General features: G+C 39.7%; 2 protein-coding genes across 2 annotated transcripts; both read left to right on the top strand.

Annotated features, from left to right (window-relative positions):
- The first annotated feature begins 1,735 nt into the window (after nucleotides 1-1,735).
- On the top strand, nucleotides 1,736-7,220 carry LOC141600291 (synaptotagmin-5-like). Its single transcript, XM_074420488.1, has 13 exons — nucleotides 1,736-2,122; nucleotides 2,391-2,495; nucleotides 2,696-2,746; nucleotides 2,831-2,951; nucleotides 3,178-3,302; nucleotides 3,591-3,692; nucleotides 3,923-3,997; nucleotides 4,176-4,255; nucleotides 4,355-4,505; nucleotides 4,584-4,814; nucleotides 5,325-5,618; nucleotides 6,341-6,454; nucleotides 6,596-7,220. Exons 1-13 carry the CDS (start codon nucleotides 2,018-2,020, stop codon nucleotides 6,740-6,742), a joined length of 1,701 nt encoding a protein of 566 aa, XP_074276589.1. The 5' UTR covers nucleotides 1,736-2,017; the 3' UTR covers nucleotides 6,743-7,220.
- A 232-nt stretch (nucleotides 7,221-7,452) lies between these two features.
- Nucleotides 7,453-8,340, top strand: LOC141601997 (uncharacterized). Its single transcript, XM_074422304.1, has 2 exons — nucleotides 7,453-7,958; nucleotides 8,046-8,340. The coding sequence occupies exons 1-2, from the start codon at nucleotides 7,453-7,455 to the stop codon at nucleotides 8,338-8,340; spliced, it is 801 nt and encodes a 266-aa protein (XP_074278405.1).
- The last annotated feature ends 15,100 nt before the right edge of the window (nucleotides 8,341-23,440 follow it).

The raw sequence follows: 23,440 nt of genomic DNA, 5'->3' as shown, positions 1-23,440 counted from the left end.
TTAGTTTCACACCACTTAAACCAAGCAAACGTTAACCCGACTCGACGAACCCGGCATAAACCACTCGAAACCGAGTAACCGACCCGATAGATATCAAAATTTGGATGAATCAGAACTCACTTGTTCCGACCCGATGGTAAACTGATAACTGAGAACAGCCTTATTTGTTTGAGCCTAAACCCGAACCAATATTGACGCAATTTAATGGGTGAGACTAACGAATTAGCTGAACATTGGTGCAAAATTCATCTTAATTGTTTGGAAAAATTACCCATAATAATGGACGGCCTGCCATAAGTAATCTCAAGTTACAATCTTCCCAAAATGATCACAAGTGGTCAACTTTGTTCCAGTTTTGCACCCATCCATTACGCTATTTATTTTCTGTCAAGGAAAAAAATGATATTTGGAAATAAACAATAACAAAATTCCGAAAAACACAATACGGTAATATATACAGTTTTTTAAACAAAATGGAGATCAAACAAAAGAAAAAAAAATAGTTCTTTCAAATCCCCAAATTTATTTAATAAATTATACTCCCTCTGTCCCGGTTATTAGTCATATTCCATTTTGGGTGTCTCAGTCAATTGTTGTGTTTTCTATTTTAAGAATGAACTTGATGAGTAATTTGATCATTCACACACAATTTGGTCCACTTACTTATCATTTAGTAATTAATAGGAATAAATATAATAGTTGACCTCAACCATCACCTTAAGGTTTTGGTTGAGATGGTTCATCTAACAAGCCAAAGACTATATATACCCAATGGATTGTATATATTAAAACCCTTTTTCTAATTATTTTCGGTAAAAATTTAAAATAAATATACTTGTATATATGTTAACATGAAATCATACGTAACACGTGTGCAAAATCCATGATATTCTAAAATGTATCACGGTTGTCTTCCAAAAAAAAAAATGTATCACGGTTAATGGATTGATTTGATCATACGATGAAGTCAAGTTCAAGTACACTAAGCTGCGTTTTGGAATATGAACGTGTTGTTACTTGTTACAGTTGTTAGCTTTGCTGTATCGGTCACACTTGTCCTTAAAGCATGACCAACATGCAAGTCAAGCACAAACTTAAAGGACACTTTGCCTATTCATGTACGAAGTAACTAAACTGTCGTTGCTTTGGCTGTGTTTATTTTTTTAGTGATTTGTTGGAAATTTTCTGGGTGGATATTTTAAAATAAAATAATGTTTAGAGAATGGTAAATTCTTATCCAATATATCTATATGAGATAATATTTTTTTGGGTGGATATTTAATTCTTATCCCATATATCTATATGAGAATGGTAAATTCTTATCCCAAACGTTTTATATTTATGACGAATACAAACGTTTTAAAAATTATATATAATTAATCACTGTTGGTCTCCTTTCAGGCGAGTTATTTGATATTTTCCAAAAGGACGATATTTTAAGACTATTTTACAGTCAAATATGACCACTTTTAAAAAATAAGTTACCATAAAGCTGTAAAATTAGTTAAACCATTATGGTTACATTTGACCATAAGGTCACAGAATTCCGACTTTTTAAAAAGACGAAAATATAATCCGTTTGAAATAAGAATTTGTGAATCAAGATCAAGATTTTCTACTTAGTTGTGTTTTTCCTTGTGAAGCAAACAAGATTTTGTGTTTGGTAAATAACGTAAAATGAAAGTTGATGTAAAACAGAGAAAAGTTAGAGAAACAGAATAACTCCCATCTTCTATGTTAAACTTTACACATAGAAAGTGAAAAACACAAACATTATTATTAATATATTAATAATATATGAACGTTAAACAAGATTCCTTAATTACTTGTTAATCCAAATTAGTGACTCTTGCACGTTCCTGCACCTTCTTCCTCTTTCTAAAACGCTCTACATAGTACATACAACACCTTCATGTCTAAAATCCATTCTCCCTTGCATTATTCACCAAAAATAATTGAAACCCATTTTAATTTAGTTCAAATTGCTATCTGGTTTTCTTCTAAATTGCTTTAAAATATGGGTTTTATTGTAGGAATTATACTCGGGATTGCTTCGGGTATTGGGCTGATCGTGCTTTTTGCTTACTATGAGAACATTCGCGCCAAACGCCGTGTTCAGTTGGTCTCTTTCTACCTTTCATCAAATACTTTTTTATTTTTATTTTATTTTGAGCATTCTGATCATTTTTTACTGTGATTAATGATTATAATGAGACTCAATTCAGCTGCCAAAGTTATGGTGTTCGTTTGCAAAATCTCGTTTGAGAGCGTCTTTTTAACTTTTACAATCTGTTTTCATGTTATAGTGAGACTAGCTCCTGTTGGTTTTAAATTGATGGGTTTACTAATTATTAATGAGCATTAAAATTTGAATATTTGATATTCTGAAGGCGGCAACAGTGGCTGCTTTTGCAAGGATGACAGTACAAGATGCAAGAAAGATATTACCGCCTGAATTTTATCCAACCTGGGTCATTTTTCCACAAATGGAGAAGGTGAACACTTTCTATTGATTGATTAAGATTATAGGAATTATACTTGGAATTATTCTTTCGGTTCCATTATTTTAATTTAGCTGAAAATATATTTGCTAACCGGCCTATTCAATGTTGGAAATTTTGGAATGAAAAATAACATTGAATTACATAGAATTGTGCTTAATTAAATGTTTACTTTTTGTTGTTGTTGCATGTAGTTAAAATGGCTTAATTCTCAACTACAAAAACTTTGGCCGTATATTGATGAGGTAATGTGATGTATGTATGATAGTGTATTTGTGTGTGATTGGTGTAAGAATATTTGGTTTGACACGTGGCAATAACGATGATAGGCGGCATCAGAGCTGATAAAGAGCTCTGTGGAACCTACTCTTGAGCAATATACACCAGCTATTTTGGATTCCCTCAAGTTTAAGAAGCTTACTCTTGGGACTGTGGCACCTCAGTTTACAGGTTAGTCTCATTCTGAAATTATGGACTATCATTCATCCATGGGAATGGGGTGTTGACTCAAAAGTAGACTCAATCGCGTTGGTTGCTTGAATGCTTGAATCTTGATGATCATAGGACAACTTGCATCTGTGATGGCATGTCAAGTGCAATGTTCATTTTTTTGTGGTTAATTGTATATTCTTACATAGTACTGATGTACGGTGCTGGAAATTGTTCATGTGTTCAGGGGTTTGTATTATTGACAGTGATGATCCAGGGGAGATAATCATGGAATTGGAGATACAATGGGACGGTAATCCTAACATCGTACTTGATGTAAAAACACATCTAGGTGTTGCGTTACCTATACAGGTATATATTGATGCGTTCTTTTACTTAGATCGTCCCTCATTAATTTTTGTAATATATTTTTAAGAATCAAATTTGTAGCCCTGAATTAATGTATGAATCGAACCGCATGTGTAGAAGGAAAATCAGTTACTGACGTCAAAATCCTATTTTCATTATCTAACTGGTTTTTCAATGAGATATAATTATTTAGGCTATAGCCACTTTTGTCTAATTTCTGCGAGTGAACTTTCATGTATGCTCGATGTTTTTACATTCATTGATCTTGTTTTCTTCCAATTACTTCTCTAGGTGAAGAATGTAGGATTTACGGGGATATTTAGGTTAATCTTCAAACCACTTGTGGCCGAACTCCCTTGCTTTGGTGCTGTGTGTTATTCTTTAAGGAAAAAGGTACCATTGTATAAGCCTAATATTCTCGATTTTTAACTTCTGTTTTATAAGGCTATTTCTTTAGCTTTACAATACCAGTCAAACATCTTAGCTTGTTAATTGGAAGGGATGCATACTATGGACAGCATGTGAAAATTTCAACTTTAATCTTAGACGTAGCTTTAGGCTTTAGCTAACTTATTATTTCCATCTGCTTTCTAACATCTTTCGGCGATTTCTCTCTAATCCAGAAAAACTTGGATTTTACACTAAAAGTTACTGGAGGTGACATTTCAACAATTCCGGGGCTTTCTGAGGCCATCCACGTAAGAAACCTTTTCATCTTCGTATCCTTGGGCAAAGTTGCCGGTTTTGATATGTACATCATCAACTTAAACTCTTGTTTAAAGTTATGGATTTGTCGATAGGTTCATATTTTTTTTTGTACTTGTGAAGTAACACGTTTATTAGTCATTAGCATGAGTGAGTGGATTGTTTGTACAGGAAATGATAACAGATGCTGTGGAAGATTCGATAACTTGGCCGGTTCGTAAGATAATACAAATAATTCCTGGAGATTACAGGTAACTACTATTTTTCCTGTAGATTCGATAGACTAATTGATACGGAGCAGTACAATTGTACAAAAGAATACTTCTTCGGTATTTTACCTTCCTGTCCAGTGACTTGGAATTGAAGCCTTGTGGGATATTAGAGGTGAAGCTGGTGCAAGCTAAAGAATTGGCCAATAAAGACTTGATTGGGAAGTCGGATCCTTATGCTTCTTTATTTATACGCCCTTTACGTAGCAGAACCAAAAAAAGCAAAACAATTGTACGCTTTTTCTTCTATCCTTTAATAATCACAATTTTTTAATCTTAATTCTCGCCTAATATTGTAACATTTCTTCAGAACAATGAATTGAATCCAATATGGAATGAGAGTTTTGACTTTGTAGTAGAGGATCCATCGACACAGCATTTGACAGTTAGAGTTTATGACGACGAAGGGCTTCAACCGTCTGAACTAATTGGTTGTGCTCAAGTGGCACTCAGTGAGCTTGAGCCAGGTAAAGTGAAAGTCTTGTGGTTAAATCTCGTGAAGGATGTGGATGTACAGAGAGATACCAAATATAGGGGACAGGTAAAAATGAAATCCCATTGCATCTTTTCAACTATATTTTGTTTTAGGTCTTTTTTTTTTTTTTTTTTTTTTTATTTATTTAGTTTATGTATGCCACAAAATGGATAACTAAACCTTCTGCAATCTGAGCTTTAATACTGTATAGTAGTAATTGGTCAATCATCGGTCAGCCGTAAATAGCCTCTGTATGTTGAGCAACGCAGTTCGGTGGATATAAAAAAAGACCGCTTTCACTGTTATTGCATTGTCATCATGTTAAAAGTTTTATTATCATATTACTTGCTTTGTCCCAATTAATTGTTTGCCTTTGATTAATACGGAGTATATCCCTTAGAGAGAATAAAAAAGGCAAACAAATAATTGAGACGGAGGGAGTATAAATTAGTGCCAGTTCTGGAAAAAGGTTAAACTCTGAAGTTGATGTCACAATAAACGTCAAGACTTATGGTCTTGACTCTTGATTTTCCAAATTAATACAACTCTTTCGAACGTTCTCTCTATGGGTTCCAGGTGCAGTTGGAGCTCTTGTATTGTCCATTTGGCACTGGGAATCAGATTTTAAACCCGTTCAATCTGAATGTGGCCCTGACAAAAGTGGAAAGGGCCTTGAAAGATGATACGGAAGAAGATGCCAGTGATATTGAAAGAAAAACCACCGAGAGAAAGCGTGAGGTTATTCTGAGGGGAGTACTATCAGTTACAGTGGTATCAGCTGAAAATTTACCGGCTATGGATCTAAACGGAAAGTCCGACCCCTATGTGGCAGTAACACTGAAAAAGGCTGGAAAAAGAGTGAAAACCAGGGTATGTTTCTTTTCAAATGAGCTTGATGTTGTCGGTTCCTTACATGTTCGTCACTATATTCACTTGTTCAATGTATAAATTGTAACTGCAACAAGACAAGCAACAAAATTTATTGAGAGATCGACAATTGATGCATACCTTGCTTAGTTGGTGAAGTTATTGAGAGGTGCTACTCATGACTCGTGTTCAAGACCCGTCAACATCAAAGCTGTTGTTGCAGCTCCCGTTCCACAGAAAATAAAATAAAAATTGACTATTATTTTTCTTAATTATACTCCCTCCTATTCTACATAACCCTCCCCTTTCATGGAGGGCACGGGAATTAAGGAAGGGGAGTATTATATGATAAAGTATTGGAGTGGGGTAGGAGATTGGAGAGAGGGAAGGTATTGTGTGATTAAAATAAGTATTGTTGTGGGGTAATGTGATTAAAATAAGGATTGTTGTGGGGTAAAGTGATTAAAATAAGATAAAGTATGAGTATTGTGGGGTATTGTTGTGGGGTGGGGTGATTAAAATAAGTATAAAAGTTTGCCAAATAAGGAAATAGGGAGAGTATTGTGAATAGACAAAAAAGGAAATAGGGAGAGTTATTTAGAATAGGAGGGAGTAGTAAATTAGTAATGAATGCCTCATGTGTCTTAGCCATTTCTTTCAAAAGCGGGATTCCAAGAAAGTATTATTTTAGGTACTTTTATTCATGTTCATATTTGCAATTCCAGGTTGTAAGTGAAACTCTAAATCCAGTGTGGAACCAAACATTTGATTTCGTTGTCGAGGATGCTTTGCATGAATTGCTTATCTTCGATGTCTATGATCATGACACAATTGGAAAGGTATTCCCATTATTCTAACTATACCTTCTACAGTATAATTTATGTATTTTCTATCAAAGACCCTCTTAAATTTACTTTCTGATATGAAGTCATTTGAGATCTTTTTATCTAGTATTAACATGGAGTTGAAAATAATGGCAGGATTATATTGGGAGATGTCTAATGACACTCACCAGAGTATTGCTCGAGGGGGAGTTTTACGACATCTTTACATTAGATGGAACAAAGAATGCAAGGCTCGCTTTGCATTTGAAATGGGCACCCCAACCCATAATGCGAGATATTTGAGAAAATAAAAGGGAGTTATACATATACGACAATCATTTTGTCCGAGCATGGCTCATGAAGATCTTATAAGGAGTATGGGAAGAGAAGCTTTGGTTTCTGGTGTCATTCGAAGCTGTTTTGGTTGTACATGTTTTATATTTCTTGGTATCCTATAGAAGTTTCTGAGATGGGATGTAGATGGAGAAAGAAAGCAATGAAGCACGATAAGTATGTACGAACTCATCATCGATGTCTTGTATTTACTATGCGCCAAAAGACAACTCAAATACTTACAGGATATATAGTTGTTAACATACAAAGTAGTTAAGGATCTAACTAACTAACTAGAGTTGTAACTTGTAACTAACTAAATCTTAACAAACTCTAGTTAGTTAAACGACCTAACTAACTATATAAGGAGAACTACCCTCCTGTCATACATTCATAATCACTGGATGTAATATATAAAATCAAATCAATAATATACATCAATATTAATTCTCACAATCAATGTGTTTGATCAATATAAGTTCATCAATTTGGTTTCATATGGTATCAATCGCTCATTCGTTTCTGGGTTATTAATTCTTTCTTCCGCTGTAATTTCATCATCTTGATTGATTCTGGTATTGTTTTCCTCATTCAAAACAATTAATATCAAGTTTTATTTCCTGTTTGATTCATATCTTCTTGTTCAAATTCTGTGAAATTACTTGATTTCTAATTTCAACATGCCTGAATCTATCAACAATTCTGAAGTATCTCCATATGCTTTCTTTGATGATCCATTATTTCTTTCAACTAATGATCAGCCATGTCTGAAATTGATTGAATACAAGTTTAATGGTAGTAATTTTCTGAATTGGAAAAGGGATACATATGTTGCTTTGATTTCTAAAAACAAAGAAAGGTTTATTAATGGGTCTGTTAAAAAGCCTGATAATTCTGATAAAAAGTATCATCAATGGATGAGATGTGACATAATGGTTAGACATGGGATGCGTAATTCTATGGATGAAGATATTAAAGAAAATATGTCTTATGTCAATTCATCCAAAGAATTATGGGATGAGATGATTAAGAGATACGGTGATGTCAATCCCATAGAAATATATCAACTGCGTAAAAATTTGAATGCTATCAGTCAGGGTAACACACCTTTGGTTGAGTATTATAGTAACCTTAAAAGGACATGGGAAAACCTTGACACTATTCTCACCTGTACTTGTGGAGCATTGTCAGCATGTACATGTCAACTGCTCAAAAGAATCCTTGACAGGGACACCCACACCAAGTTAATACGGTTTTTAATGGGATAAAATAGTGGATATGAGGGGGTTAAGACCAATATTTTGTCCATGGAACCATTACCACCTCTGAAGAAAGCATTATCCTTGCTTCAAAAGATAGAGAGACAAAAACAAGTCTCTGATGCTGTGGATGTTCTTGCTGAAGCAAATGCATATGCTGCTAATGTTGAGGTCAAGAAACCAGGTCTCAAGAAGGCAAAGGTTGACAGTTCAGCAGTTGTTGATGTTGATGTTGTTGTTAAGAAGTATACTCATTGTAACAGCAAAGGGCATAATATAAATGATAGGCTTTGTCGCACACCCTCTTAAATTTACTTTCTAATGATGTTGTTGGAAAGCAATAGTCTCAACCTCGTTGAAGGATCGCTTCTTTGAGAGGATTTCTTTCATAAACTTTGAGTAGGAAGGGACTTGGGTTAGCAATTTAATAAATGGGACGGTAACTTGTAAATTCTTAACAATATCCAAGAACTTACCAAACTTACCATCCTTCTTGTTCTTCGCTAGGCGATGGGGGAAAGGCACTTGATTTTCAACAACTCCCTTGGAGGAGCATCCTCCTGATATAGTATTTATTTACACCAACGTCCTTCCTATTTTCATGCATTTCGACTCAATTCGAATCGGTTTTCTAATTCTTGCATTGTATTTTGTACCCCGATTCCTTAGTCTATGATGTAATGTCCATCTTGCAGGTTTTGGAGCGAAAATGGAGGAATCGGAGCAAGCAAGACAATTGGGTAGACTTAGCATGAAGAAAGGAGGGAGAAATGCTTAGAGGAGCTCCCAGCCGGTAGGCCGGCAGCCGGTCAGCCGGCTGGGACTCACCCCCAACACTTAGCATGGCAGATTAGAATTGAAGTTATAGAGAACTCCCAGCCGGTCAGGCCACCGGCAGCCGGACAGCCGGCTGGGAGAACAAGAAGAAAGAGGAAACCAAGGGAGTTCCAGAGAACTCCCAGCCGGGGAAGGCACCGGCAGCCGGCCGGCCGGCTGGGAGTGCAGGCTGAGCACAAATTCAACAAGAGGAAGGTGTGGACATGGGCCACGTCTCGGTCCGTAGTCGCGGGCCATTTGAATGTAATTAGCCCACATGTTGTAGTCCGATTCCAAAACACGTCTCGGTCCGTGGATTTGGGGGTCCACCTATCGGTCCGTAATCGCGGGCCACCTGCACGCCAGGCCAATCTGTGGACATGCAGCGGTCTATTGAAAGCCACGCTCGGCGGCGTAAAAATGCTTTCGACCGGATCGTTTTAGATCGGTCGGTTTCGTCTCGGTAAGGGTCTCGAAACGATTAGAGATGTTCGGAGTCGCCACCAAGCATTTGTGGGATGTCTGGAACCCGTTCGAAATACACTTTATACCTCGGTCAAATCGAAGCACAAAGCAGCGTTTGACATAGGTACTAAAGATAAGGAAATCGTCCCTCTTTAGCATCCTATCTCTAGAATGACTCTCGTACGCCCTGGATAAGGTCGTCCACTATCCAAAGTTTATGAGTAAGAGGTGAAGGTACGTATTGGGAAGCCCTTTAATCAGGCAACCAATCCCGCCCGCGTTAGCGGCCTCTACTGATCGATCTTGGTTGGTTGAATGCAAAAGTTGATAAAACGGTTTAAATGCATGGATGCGCATCCAATAATTTAAACCTAACATGTGAGAGCTTTCTAAGTCGGTTGATTTAATCCAAGTATCAAGTATAAGATGTCGAGTTGGATTAATGATTGATTTGCATGCAAGACGAAAATTAAACATCCATTTACCGTATTAGGTTTAGGGTGCATAACATGATCCATTTGTCTTAGTGAGGCATTTTGAAAATATGATTTTGAATAGTCATCTGATCCGTCCTATATCCGGGCTAACCGGAGTCAGGATCGTCCTAGACTAATGCTGGAAGGGAACAGGCCCTATACCAGACGGCCATATGAGGCGCGAGCCAGCCGGCGGTGTAAGGGGCCTCTTCCTGGCTTTGAAGATGAGAAATGGAGGGCATGTTTAGGCGCGTGTTAACCCACGGTTTATGTGCCGTGTTCTGGCTTTTTAGAAAACGTTATAAGACGTGTTGAAAATGGGTATTTGAACCCGGTTTGATTTGAAGGGGTCGTTTAGACCGCATTTGTTGATTTGAAGAACTAGACTCGAATCATCATCATTATTTTGATAATATTCGGTGTCGGGTTCGATTTGACAAACTTGAGATGAATAGTTTTGAAAGTAATTATGGACTAATTGTATTAAGTCCATTTGAATGTAATTAGTCGATACGCATCATCGTACCCGGGTTAAAATCCGGCATGGTATGTAGAACCAATGATGACTTTGTGTTGGTGACTAATATGTTTGTTTTTAGAAATGTAAAGAAATGAACTAAAAGGTTTTAAAATACCTTTTAAATGTCATTAACCAAATAGTATCACCGAAACACGGATTTAACTGTCATGGTATGAGGAACCAAGGGTGAAAAATGTTTTATGGTTAAAACAAATGAAATAAAATAAAAGGGTTCGAAGGTATTTGGAATGGTAGAAACCGATTACAAATGTGAAAATGGATTAAAGGGAAATGACGAGAGCAAACACGGTTGATCTCTGACCTGGACACCCCATTTAGGCGCGGGCAAGCTGGCGACCTAAGGGGCTTCTGTCTCAGGCCAAAAATCAGTTTTGGCTCGTTTATTCCATGTTTTGGTTCATGTTATGCACGTTTTAGCATGTTATAGTCATGAAAAATGAAAACATAATAAAAGAGGATTTTTACACCCTCATACTTACATGTTTGGTTATGGCGAGTGACCGACGTAAGTGTAACAACTCGTTTGATCGGAAAAAACTCGGTTTAAAACCGTTTTGGTAAGTAAAAAGAGTGTTTTAATGTTAGTGACGGTGTAGTGGTCGAAGTGGTCGGTCAAGTGATTTAATGCACGATGACGGTACCAAACAATGTGTAAGGCTTGTATTTACGATCGGTAGGTCGTAAATACGCGTCGGGTTGTGACTTAAGAAGTCGAGTCGAGAATTTTAAGGGAGAAAAGAGGGGGCGGACACTCGCGTAAGTCTCAAATGGGTGGCATTTGAGGGGTATTTATAGGGAAATGAGTGGTTGTGCGAGTTTTGAGCGACGTGGCCACTTGATCAGCTCAAAAAGGCGCGAGCCACGTCGCGGTTCTTCGAGTTGTGTTGTCACTTTCACAACAAACGCAATTATGATTTCTTCTATCCTAGGTTTTGTAGTCACATGTTTGGTACTTGACCAACATGAATCCGGGAAAACTTAAGGTAGAAGGTTTGAAATGTTTTGTTTTTGGTGGTTGACTCGGTTTGACTCGTTGTTGGAGTCGGGATTTGAATTTTTGAGTCGGTTTTTAGTCCGGTGTCGGTTTTGACTCTAGTTAGTGTCATTGCAACTCCGTCGTCGTGCATTAAACACTCCAGGTATTTTCAAAATGTTTTGAAATATTTTATTTTCGAAATCGTTTTAAGTTTTCCGACGTAAAGTTGTACACAAACTGTCGATCAAACGCCGCGATTCCAAAACATGTTGTAGTCCGATAATCATCGGGTGTTTGTTGGAGTCTCAGCAGATACTGGGTATCTACAGAGCCCCCACTTTGACTGAGGCTTGGACAGGGCGAAAGTCAAAGTAGAGCCCCCAGGTCAATCGAAGATTACAACCTGGAGACCCAAACGACGTCGAGGCGGCTCGAAAGGATTCGGGCCAAGGACCTGTCGTCAGGAAGGGCGACGCCAAGGCGACTCGAGGATACGAGCCAAGGACCTATCGTCGGGAACAGTTTAGAGTCTGTCGACTGTCCGTGCGGGTCGTTTAAAGTCCGTTAGACTACGTTCAAAGGCTCGCCAGCCATAAGAAGGAGTCATACCTGAGGCATCTTCGGATATGTCCTTGCGCATTTGCGGACAAAGGCTCGCCAGCTGTGACAAGGAAATGTACCCGAGACACCTTCGGGATGTGTCCTTGAGGGGTTGCGGACAAAGGCTCGCCAGCCATGATAAGGAAATGTACACGAGACATCTTCGGGATTTGTCCTTGAAAGCTTGCGGACAAAGGCTCGCCAGCCACGATAAGGAAATGTACCCGAGGCATCTTCGGGATCTATCCTTGGATGTTTGCGGACAAAGGCTCGCCAGCCATGATAAGGAAATGTACCCGAGGCATCTTCGGGATCTGTCCTTGAAAGGTTGCGGACAAAGGCTCGCCATCCACGATAAGGAAATGTACCCGAGGCATCTTCGGGATCTGTCCTTGAAAGGTTGCGAGCAAAGGCTCACCAACCACGATAAGGAAATGTACTCGAGGCATCTTCGGGATCTGTCCTTGGAGGGTTGCGGGCAAAGGCTCGTCAGCCACGATAAGGAAATGTATCCGAGGCATCTTCGGGATCTGTCCTTGAAAGGTTGCGGACAAAGGATCGCCAGCCACGATAAGGAAATGTACCCGAGGCATCTTCGGGATCTGTCCTAGGATGTTTGCGGACAAAGGCTCGCTGATACCCGTCGTGAGGTGTCAAAAATAAGATTTATAATTTCCAACTACAACTATAGCAAGCGGCAGTCGGGTCGAACCACAGAGAGGCAGATGTAAATTCTAGTTGTCTAATTCTAGTCTAAGGTAACGGTAAAGTGGGGGGTTTGATTTGAATTGGTCTACAGCTAAGAGTAAATAATAAACTAGAAAGACGGATTTAACAGATAAAGAAGAGGTACTAGGATGATCGGTTTATTAAAGCTTCGGCGGCAGCATACTAAACAGGTCTAAATCGAACACAAGTGAGGCGGAAAACAAGAGGTCCTCTCGGTCCACTCTTAACAAATAGCATCTTTCGATCTCGCTATAGGTCCCTAATATCACTAATACTAACTCTCGTCCTGAAAAGTGACTAACGGTCTAAACTATACCTATCTTTCGATCTCAGCACAGTCTAGTCGATTTAATTGGTGATCTAATAACATACCCTATCTCTCGATCTAATGGGTTTGTCATAAATTAAGCATCTAACTAGTCGCATGCATTCGATTTGTTAAATACAACATTAAAATCGATTAAAACGAAAGGTAACCTCACGAGGTCAGTCGATCGACCAAGAATGTCAGTCGATCGACTGACACGCGAATCAGGCCGTGTTCAATCTATTGCCGCCTACGCTATAACTCGCCTACATCCTAGCACAAATAATCTAGCTACTCATGCTAAGGGTAAAAACAATAACATTAACGATAAGAATTACTGAATTCATGCTTGAAACGATAAAGTAAACAATTAACATAAACGATAAAATTGGCTTTGGGAACTTAACTAGCAATTCTATACTAATGAAAATAAAGGAGAACTAAAATTAGGGCAGTAGAATACCGAGATTGCAGAGGGAAGATTAGGAATAAGAACTGAAAATCCAATGCTCAACAATAATCCAAGCCCTAATTATCTTATTCTAAAATTCAATGTGAAACTTAATAAAACTAGATGTAAAAACTGAATAAAAACTTGGATGATAAAACTGGATTCTTAGGTTAGGTTATATAGCAACTAACGTAGCTTCTTATTATCAAAACCTAAAAATAATGGGCTTCAAGATTCACGGTCTTTTAATTCTCGTCTGGAATAGCAGTTGGGTCGATCGACCGATAGGACTGGTCGATCGACTGGTCTTCAGTAAACAGTAGCTTCTGGAACCTGATGGTTGGTCGATCGACTGATGGCAGTGGTCGATCGACTGCTCTAGCTGCTATTTGACTTCTATAAACTCGTGGACTTGTCTTTTGGGCCTTGAATTGCGCACCAAGCTCGTTCCTCGGGTGAATACTTCACGTCAAATGCAATACAGGATACTCGGGGACGGATTTAGCTCGGTTTCCGCTGGATTCTTCACATTTATGCAATAATGTACAAAAATACGGAAGTAGACGGAAATAGGGAGAAATGTAGCATAAACTACATGAATGAGCTCTGAAATGCGTATAAAATGGGATGTAAAACATCATATAAAAGACACGCATCAAACTTCCCCAAACCAAACCCTTACTTGTCCCCAAGCAAGAACTAGACTCGATCTAATGACCTAATGGAACGAGTTCAATCTCAGAGCGAATTGCAACATGTAAAGCCTAAACCAATTTAAGGCAATAACCAACAATCAATTAGTAATGTGAATCATGCAAACGAGTTATAGAGTCGTTAGAAATATTGTTGAACCGTTAACTATAGAGGCTTATCAAATTGGACTCTCACGGGTCGCTCAAATCACTCAAATAAGCACAGGTGAATATATGTAAGATAGAAAGAATTAATTTTGTAGTGACTCTCACCTAACTACGACCCATAAGAACATGCCTGCAAACTAATATGAAAATAACCTCTACAACCGTACATATGCATTCCAACCAATCAGATGACCATTGTTAGGCCCAGTTTAGCCTGGTCTGACTCTTACTTAGCCTGACCTCACAAGGCTGATTGGGGCAGACAGAGACCGGACAATCCTAACCACTGTCAGATAGATGAAAAATATTACAGGATGAATAAACTATCTAATCCCAAAAGAGTGGCCTGATGGTAAGCACAGAATAGCCTGGTAATACTCCTAGACAGGCTGGATTGAGTTGAAAAGCAGGCTAACGATTACAACAAGATTAATGTTCATGTCCTATTATCAAGGAAGACCAAGTCTAATCACGAAGCTATATTACCAATGAACCTGGACATACAAGAGGAGGATGAGTTGCTGAAATATTCAAAGGAGAACGAGTCAACCGAGTTAATAGGGAGTGTGCCCTATTAATCCGGTAACAGCTCCAACAAAAGAGGGGAACGTTGAAGATCAATCCAACGTTATCATTTGATAAGTATAAATAGAATGGAAACACAATTGTAAAGGGATATACACATTTTGCTTATTAATCAATATATATCACAAATTTTCCTCTATTTTCTCTCTGGTGTTTGAGTTTATGCGCCTGTTTGTGTTTAGCCTATATTAAAAACGTAATAACACAATTTATATTATATTCTCTTCTATCATCCGTTCATACTTATATTTCTAATTTATAGAACTAGATACCCTGACTACTCTATAATTAAGCCGGATCCTTCCAGGAAAATCCTGCTAAAACAATTGGCGCCCACCGTGGGGCATCTAGTTCTTCAACCAATAAAATTCCCTTCATCATTTAATATTCACACACAAAAATGGTGGAACTCACCGCAGAACAACAATTAGCGGCTGCCCTGGCCAAGATCAAAGAATTGGAAACAATCCAAGAGAAGGCAAACAGTCAAGCAAAACCAATAGGCTGAAGGAATCTGAGTCTAGCCTGAAGAAGAAATTGGAAAATCAGGCTTCGGGCTCCAAGACCAGATTCGAACCAGAAACCCCATTCTCATCCATTATCAAAAACATTGACTTCTCTAATTTTGGAACCCCGGAGAAGGATACATTATCCGGCACCCCAACCATTCCCAATGATGAGACAAACAAAACTCAAGCAAAGAATAATGATGGCTATGCTTCAGGAAATCCAAAAACTCCACAACAAAATAGAAAATATACCCGGAGTGCCGGACCACTGTGGCTGAAGTAGAAGTTGATGACTTTGCATTCACCCTTTGCGATGAAATTGCAAAGATTGATCTCCCAAGAAATTTACTTGTTCCATCCATGAGAACTTATGATGGAACCTCGATTCACAAAATCATGTTGCCATATTCAAACAAAAATGTTGGTCGCCTCAATACCCAAGTGAACTCGGCAAGTCTGCATGTGCAAAGGCTTTGGTACAACCCCGACCGAGCAAACATTACAATGGTTCATCAATCTCCCAAATGGAGGTATCAAGAATTTTGCGAAATTAATCAATGCCTTCAATCAACAATTCCGAAAGCAAAGCAGAGATATGGCCAAGAGACCCAAAGAACTGCTCAGGGTAAAGCAACTTCCTCAAGAATCTCTCAAAGAATTTTTAGCCGATTTGTCAAAGAAAAGGTGGCCATTCCCGTGTGTGATGAGGAAACAATGGTGGAAGCCTTCAGCAAGGAGTCCTGCTGACAAAGTGACATCTATGTGGACCTGACCAAGAAAGCATGCCCAACCTTTGCCACTGTTCACCCATCGCTTTAGAGCATGTCGATTAGAAGAAGACCTCAACTTCGTGACGAACTCATCCTGGAGGCAAGCAAGGCTATGGACACACTAACAGAAAAGCTCCTACCGAAAGGAGGCAATCCCGGATCAAAGACCCTATTCCAGCCCGAACGATCCAAGTCAATATGGCACAAGAATATAAAGGTAACCTTTCTAGCCTTCCAACTATTCCTGAATATAACTTCTCTATTAATACTGCAGGATTAATCAAACGCCTGGAAAACCTGGGAGATACAAATCGATGGCCAAAGAAATCCGACAACCCCAGAAAGATCCAACAAGATGGTGTGACTTCCATCGTGACATCGGACACACAACGAAAGAATGCATCCACTCAGAAACAGGTGGCATATCTTCTAAAGAAAGGCTACTTGAAAGACTTAATCCAACAGCCAAAGAACAAAAATGAAGAACAAAACAAGAGAGATCCAGGAAAGAGCAGAGACCCTCCTCCTCCTCCCCCATGTATGAAGTCAAATTCATAAATGGAGGATCGAAATCGTGGTCCGACCACTCACCGCCAAAAGAATATCCAGAGAATCCGGACTTCAACCTCCTTCCAGGCCCAAGTCAATGCCTCGCTATTACCTTTGATGACTCGGACACTGCAAGGAATATCGATCTACATCATGACACCTGGTAATCACCATGCAAATCGGCACAAAGAAAGGTATCAAGAATCCCGATAGACGGAGGCAGTTCAATCAACCTGGTGATGCTTGACGTCCTTAAAGCTATGAAGATAGACGAAGGGAAGATCATCAAGAAATCCAGCGTCCTGGTGGGATTCAGTGGAGAAACAAAGAACACCCTGGGAGAAATCACCGCCTACCTATGTAGAAGGCGTGGCTTCATATGAGAGATTTGGAGTAATGGATTGCCTATCCTCGTATAATGTAATCCTGGGCAGACCATGGATCCACAATGTCAAAGCAATCCCATCAACATACCATCAATGCGTGAAAATTCCAACAGAATGGGAGAACAAAGGACGGCTCAGGAATGTTACACTCAGGCTTTGAAACCCTCAAAGTCAGGTAAGTCCCTTGCATAGCAATTAAAGTCACCTGTCGGGAAGAATATATAGCACAATCACGGATGGAAACAGGAGAAGTCACATTAAACCCGCACTCCCCGACAGAAAGTACTTGTAGGGTCGGATGCACCCGACTCAATCGGACCAAATCTGGTCGCCTTTCTCAAAACTAAAATGTCTTGTTTTGCTTGGTCACATTTTGATATGACTGGTATAGATGTTGATGTTATTACTCATAAGTTAAATATTGACAAATCCTTTAAGCCTGTACATGCAAAGAAAAGAGAAGAAAATTCGCTGCAAAGAGGCATGAAATCATCAACCAAGAAGTTGACAAGCTACTAGACATGGGAATGATCAGGGAAGTAATGTACCCTGACTGGCTTGCAAACGTAGTAGTCGTCCAAAAGAAAAATGGCAAATGGAGAGTCCGTGTAGACTACACCGACTTAAACAAAGCCTGCCCAAAAGATCCATTTCCCCCGCCACACATCGATGCAATGGTAGATGCCACTGCAGCCACAAAATGTTAACATTCATGGATGCCTCCAGTATGATTTAATCGTATAAAAATGCATCCAAAGCAGACCAGAAAGCACACTTTCATCACCGAAAGAGGTAAATATTGTTATACTTTGCTATGCCCTTTGGATTAAAAAATGCAGGTGCAACCTACCAAAGGCTAGTCAACATGATGTTCAAAGACCAGATAGGAGACACCATGGAAGTCTATATAGATGACATGGTAGTCAAGTAAAAAAGGCGTAAGACCACGTCAAAGACCCGGAAGTAGCCTTTCAAATACTGGAAAAATTCAATATGAAGCTCAACCCACAAAAATGCCACTTCGGAGTCTCGGCAGGCAAATTCCTGGGCTACATGGTGACAAAAAGAGGAATAGAAGCCAGCCCCAACAGATCAAAGCTATTCGGAGCTAGAACCACCAAAGACAACAAAGACATACAAAAACCGACCGGAAGAATAGCGGCCCCGAACAGTTCATTTCAAGATCATCAGAGAGGTGCAAATCATTCTATAACCTACTAAGGAAAAACAAGGACTTTCAATGGACCCCGATCATCGACCGCCTTTGAAGACCTAAAGATATATCTATCCTCTCCTCCCCGCCGGGCAAAACCAATCAAAGATGAACCCCGACAAGATACCTGTCGATCCACAAACTTCTTGTCGGTGCGTCTTGGTCAAAGAAGCAGACGGACAACAAGACCCCGTCTATTATGTAAGTAAAAGTCTCACGGATGCGAGAGATCGGTATGGCCTCGCTTGAAAAATATGTTTTAGCTTTAATCATGAGCCGCACAAAATTAAGACCATACTTTGAAAGCCACCCTATAATAGTCGAACCAATCTTCCTATCAAATCAGACTTAGAAAGCCGTAATTATCCTGGACGAATGTGTAAATGGTCAGTATAGCTAAGCACATACAACATAACATTTGAACCAAGGACAGCAATTAAGTCACAAGCACTAGCAGACTTTGTGGCTGATTTTAGTCCGACCCTAGAACCCGACCTAATAAAAGAAGTAAATAAACTGACCAGCGACCAAACAGACCTAGAATGGACCCTATTTGTCGATGGTGCAGCCAACACGAGGGGCACAGGCCTGGGAGTAGTACTAAATCGCCACAGGGGGATAAAATAGTACAGGCTATAAGCTGTGCATTTGAAGCCACCAACAATGAAGCAGAATACGAAGCCCTAATAGCTGGACTAAAGGTATGTATTGACCTTGGTGTACAAAACTTAAAGGTACGTACTGATTCCCTCCTTATTTCAAATCAAGTAAATGGGATATACACAGCTAAAGACTCAAAGATGATGCTTTATTTGGATGTTGTTCAAATGTTAAAATCAAAATTTCGCAATTTCAATATTGACCAAATTCCCAGGGATTTGAATACCCAGGCCGATGCTCTAGCCGGCCTAGGATCCAACTTCAGTCCCCTAGACTTCGACAAAATACCCATTGTACATTTACTAGAACCTGCAATAAATAAACAAAATGAAAGCTTCCCAATTTATATTGCCAATTCTTGGACAAAACCCTACTATGATCACTACAACAGGGAATCCTTCCCCTAAATAAGCAAGATGCCAAAGTACTAAAAATAAAAGCTGCTTCGTATACTATTATTGACAACGTGCTTTTTAAGAAATCGCAGGCCGGGCCGTACCTCAGATGCCTGGAACCACAAGAAGTCGAGCAGATACTATCGTAAATCCATGAAGGATATTGTGGAAATCATAAAGGTGGAAGAAGCCTGGCAAGCAAAGTACTCGAACAGGTTATTATTGGCCTACCCCGAGAGCCGATCGCCGGATTTTAGCTCTAAATGCAAAGCTTGTCAGATTCACGGACCATACATCCATCAGCCATCCGAGGAGCTACATTCCATATCCGCACCCTGGCCATTTATGAAGTGGGGCATGGATATAGTAGGAAAACTACCTCAAGCACCCGGACAGAAAGTTTTCATGCTAGCAATGACTGATTACTTCTCCAAGTGGATAGAAGCCGAATCATACAGGCAAGTCAAGGAGAAGGATGTCATAGCATTCATCAAACACAACATCATATGTAGATATGGCATCCCCTCCGAAATAGTATGCGACAATGGCACACAATTTGTGGGAAAAAGAACAAATGAACTTTCGTGCTCAATGGAACATCAATCTGTAACATCCACACCAGGATATCCAAAAGCCAACGGTCGAGCGAATCCAAAAGAATAAAGTGGTAATCACCGCATAAAGAAAAAGCTGGAAAGAAGAAAAGGTAGATGGGTCAAGAGCTCCCCTGGTCGTTTGGGCTGAAACCACGCCTAAAACATCCACCGGCCAAACCCCTACTCCTTGGTCTATGGATGTGAAGCGAAATCCCGGCCGAGGTGGACATTCCATCAGCTAGATGTAGCCTGAACACAACAACAAACAATATACCTCTAATGGAGGATAGCCTGGACTTAACAGAAGAGCTAAGAGATGCAAAGAAGCATCGATTAGCAAGATATCAAAAAGAGTTGCGAGAAGCTACAACAAGACTGTCAAAGCCAGGGTATTCAGGGTAGGAGATCTTGTCCTCAGGAAAGTATTCCAAAACACAAAAGAAAAGAATGCTGGCAAATTGGCCCCAACCTGGGAAGGTCCCTATCTGATTGATTCAATAGTCGGCCAGGGAGCCTATAGATTACAAACCCTGGACGGCGAAATGATCCCAAGAGCTTGGAATATTACACATTTAAAACTATTTCACATATAAAATACATCTCTCAATCCAGGTATAATTCTTCACCTTGACATTTCTTGCCTAGAAACTACATGTATCATACTTGCAATTATATGAATAAATGCCGTATATGACTTCTTCAAATTATGTGCCCAAGTACTTATCTATATTCTCATATTTACTTAGTGAAATCTTCAATACTTGTTTTACATATTGCATTTTTAAAACAAATCTTAAAGATTGGGGGCCACCCCCATCAAATATCCAACTGATATCCAAATTTCAGTTGCAAAACAGGCCTTAAATATTGAGCTCCACTTAAACATACAAATCTGGAAAACTCCTTCCTGACTTGTATAAACATAGATGGGACGTAAGCCCTCCCAGGACAGGCAAGGGACGTAAGCCCTCCGGACAGCAACAACCCCACCCATAATATATAATAAAGACTGGCGATCCAAAGACAAAAAATCGCCCGATCCAGTCAAAAATAAAAAACGCAAACTGGTCAGATCCAGTACAAATCCAACATCACAAAAGTACCTTGTCAGAACACAAAAAGAAACAAAGACCAAATATTTATTCATCCAAAATAATTGGCCTTACCACACACCTAATAACCATCCATTCCAGGGACATCCCCCCTGGATGGGCCAAAAAATGTTTCTAAATATTCATTCCAGGGACATTCCCCCTGGATAGACCAAAACCTAAAAGAAAAACAAAACTAAGTTATTTTTGAGCCCGTAACCGACTCACAACCATCCGCCATTTCCTGGTCACCAGACTTTGCCTTGGAAGGAGAAGAATCCACTTCTTCTTCTTGACCCATACTGGCCAAATCAGGATACTGAGCGTCCAAAGCTATCTCATCCCGGTCCGGATTCCAATTAGCCCTGGTCGATTCTGGATCCCTCATAGCATCAACCCGGCCTTTCCCGAAGAAGTATTGAGCAAAGATCGCCAACCTCGCCTCCACCAATTCCTTTTCAAAGAAGAAGCTCCTCATTCTTTCTCAACTGATCCTGCATTGCCTGCTTCTCAGCCTCCAACTCCAGCCTGACAGCCTTCTCAGCATTTTTCGCAGCCACCTCACAAACTATAGCAGCCCTGGTTGACTCCCTAGCTGTCCCCAACTGAGATTGAAGTACTACTTCATTACCCCTGGATGTGTGCAGGTCACGATTAAGTTTATCCAGTTTTTCCTCCAAACTAGAAACCCTGGCCTCAGGCGTCCCTAAGCCGACAAGCGAGCCAACCCGCATCCAATCCCTACATACATACAAAATCAATCAACCAAATACAAGGCAAAACAAAAAGCACATGAACAATTAAAAATATCCCTTTACAACTAACCTCCCTAGCACGGGAAGCAAGTTCAAGCACCCTTGTTACAAGAGAAGTCGAATAGAAACCACTCTGGTAGACGACTCAAGGGTACTAGCAGACAATAGTTGGTCGCTCATCTTTGCGAAAACTCATCTATCCGTGCCCGGCATCATCCATGTCATCAATCCTAGCAGCACTTGCCTTATACTCCCGAGTGGTCGAGCCGGGATAGGTCGTTTCTCTCCTTCCTCCTCTTCCAGGATAACATCTTCAATCTTTCTTTTTTGAGCCTGGACGATCTCCGGTGACATTACCCTGGGTGGATCTTGAGGAGGCTGAACATCAGAAACCAGGATATCAAGCGTTTTGTCACTCCCACTAGCCTCCTGGCTCTTGGACTGTTCAGCAATCCTAGCCACCCCAGCCTTCAAATCCTTTGCAGAAAAGCTGACCAGCCTAGCAGAAGACCTAAATACTGAATATATAAAAAATATACGTGAGTATCAAACAAAGAACGACAGGAAGATAACGGCCAACATAAAAGCATACAGAAGACGTACAGAAAGAGCGAGAACTAGGCTTGCCTTTGGGTACTCGACCCCGATCGGCTTGGTCTTCATATACCGGGGCAACAACTCCCTGCCCAAACTAGCTGGCCAGGTCCTCTCCTCCTCAGGAATAGCAAGGAAAGCCTCTATCCTGGAAATAGCTTCCTCATCAAGAGGATCACAACTCCAATCAGGAGCTGCAAAAACCGTCAAAATTACACAGGTAAGAATCAAAATCCATTAATTTCATGTAATATATATATTGCAAAATAAAAAGTACAAGGAACCTACCACTCTCCAAGGAGGATATCTCGATAATCAAAGCCCGATCCCGAGTCTCGGTCCGGACAAAAAGGAAAGTCTTTGCCCAATTTTTATCATCTCCAGAGTCCAGGTTAGTAATTAATGGAGACATTTTCGATTTTATTCTCAAATTAAAGCGACCATCAACAGGATTTTTCATATGATATACTGCCTTGATATCATTAATAGTAATTACAAGATTATGTTTAGCACATAAATTTTCAATAGAATGGACAAGTTTCCAAACCATTGGCATAATCTGAAAAGGAGATACCTCCATAGCACGAATGGTATCAATCATTAAGGGAGTAAAAGGTAACTTACAGCTTGCTTTGAACGCCCATTCAAAAATACGAACCAACCAGGTGATACCCGATTAGCCCTAACCGGACACGACTCGGGATCCATACCTCGCTTGACTCAGAATTATTTTCTTCTCCCTTAGAATCTTGTCATAGTTTGTTTTTAGTAAGTTTTCCTCGGGAAAGAAGAATCCGGAGATTGAAGAGCAGTAAAAACAGAATCTTGATACTTGAAAGCCACAGCACGAGCAGGAGGATCAATTTCCCTCACCTCTTCCTCTTGGATGTCTGTGGGTTCAGGCTCAACAGCAGCAGCAGCTTTCTGGAATGCAGGACGTTTTTTGGCTCCCATATCTATTATTGTCAAATTTATTGTGGTAAAGTTAAATTATTTAAAGAGTGTAAATTAGCAGGACAAGATTGCTGGGAAATAGGGGAGAATTTCAGAAGAAAATTTAGCAAAGAAAGTGGAGGAAATTTGGT

The sequence above is a fragment of the Silene latifolia genome, chromosome 9 (assembly GCF_048544455.1).
Source record: "Silene latifolia isolate original U9 population chromosome 9, ASM4854445v1, whole genome shotgun sequence".
Classification (NCBI taxonomy): Eukaryota; Viridiplantae; Streptophyta; class Magnoliopsida; order Caryophyllales; family Caryophyllaceae; genus Silene; species Silene latifolia.
This window is presented reverse-complemented; position numbering and strand designations above follow the sequence as displayed.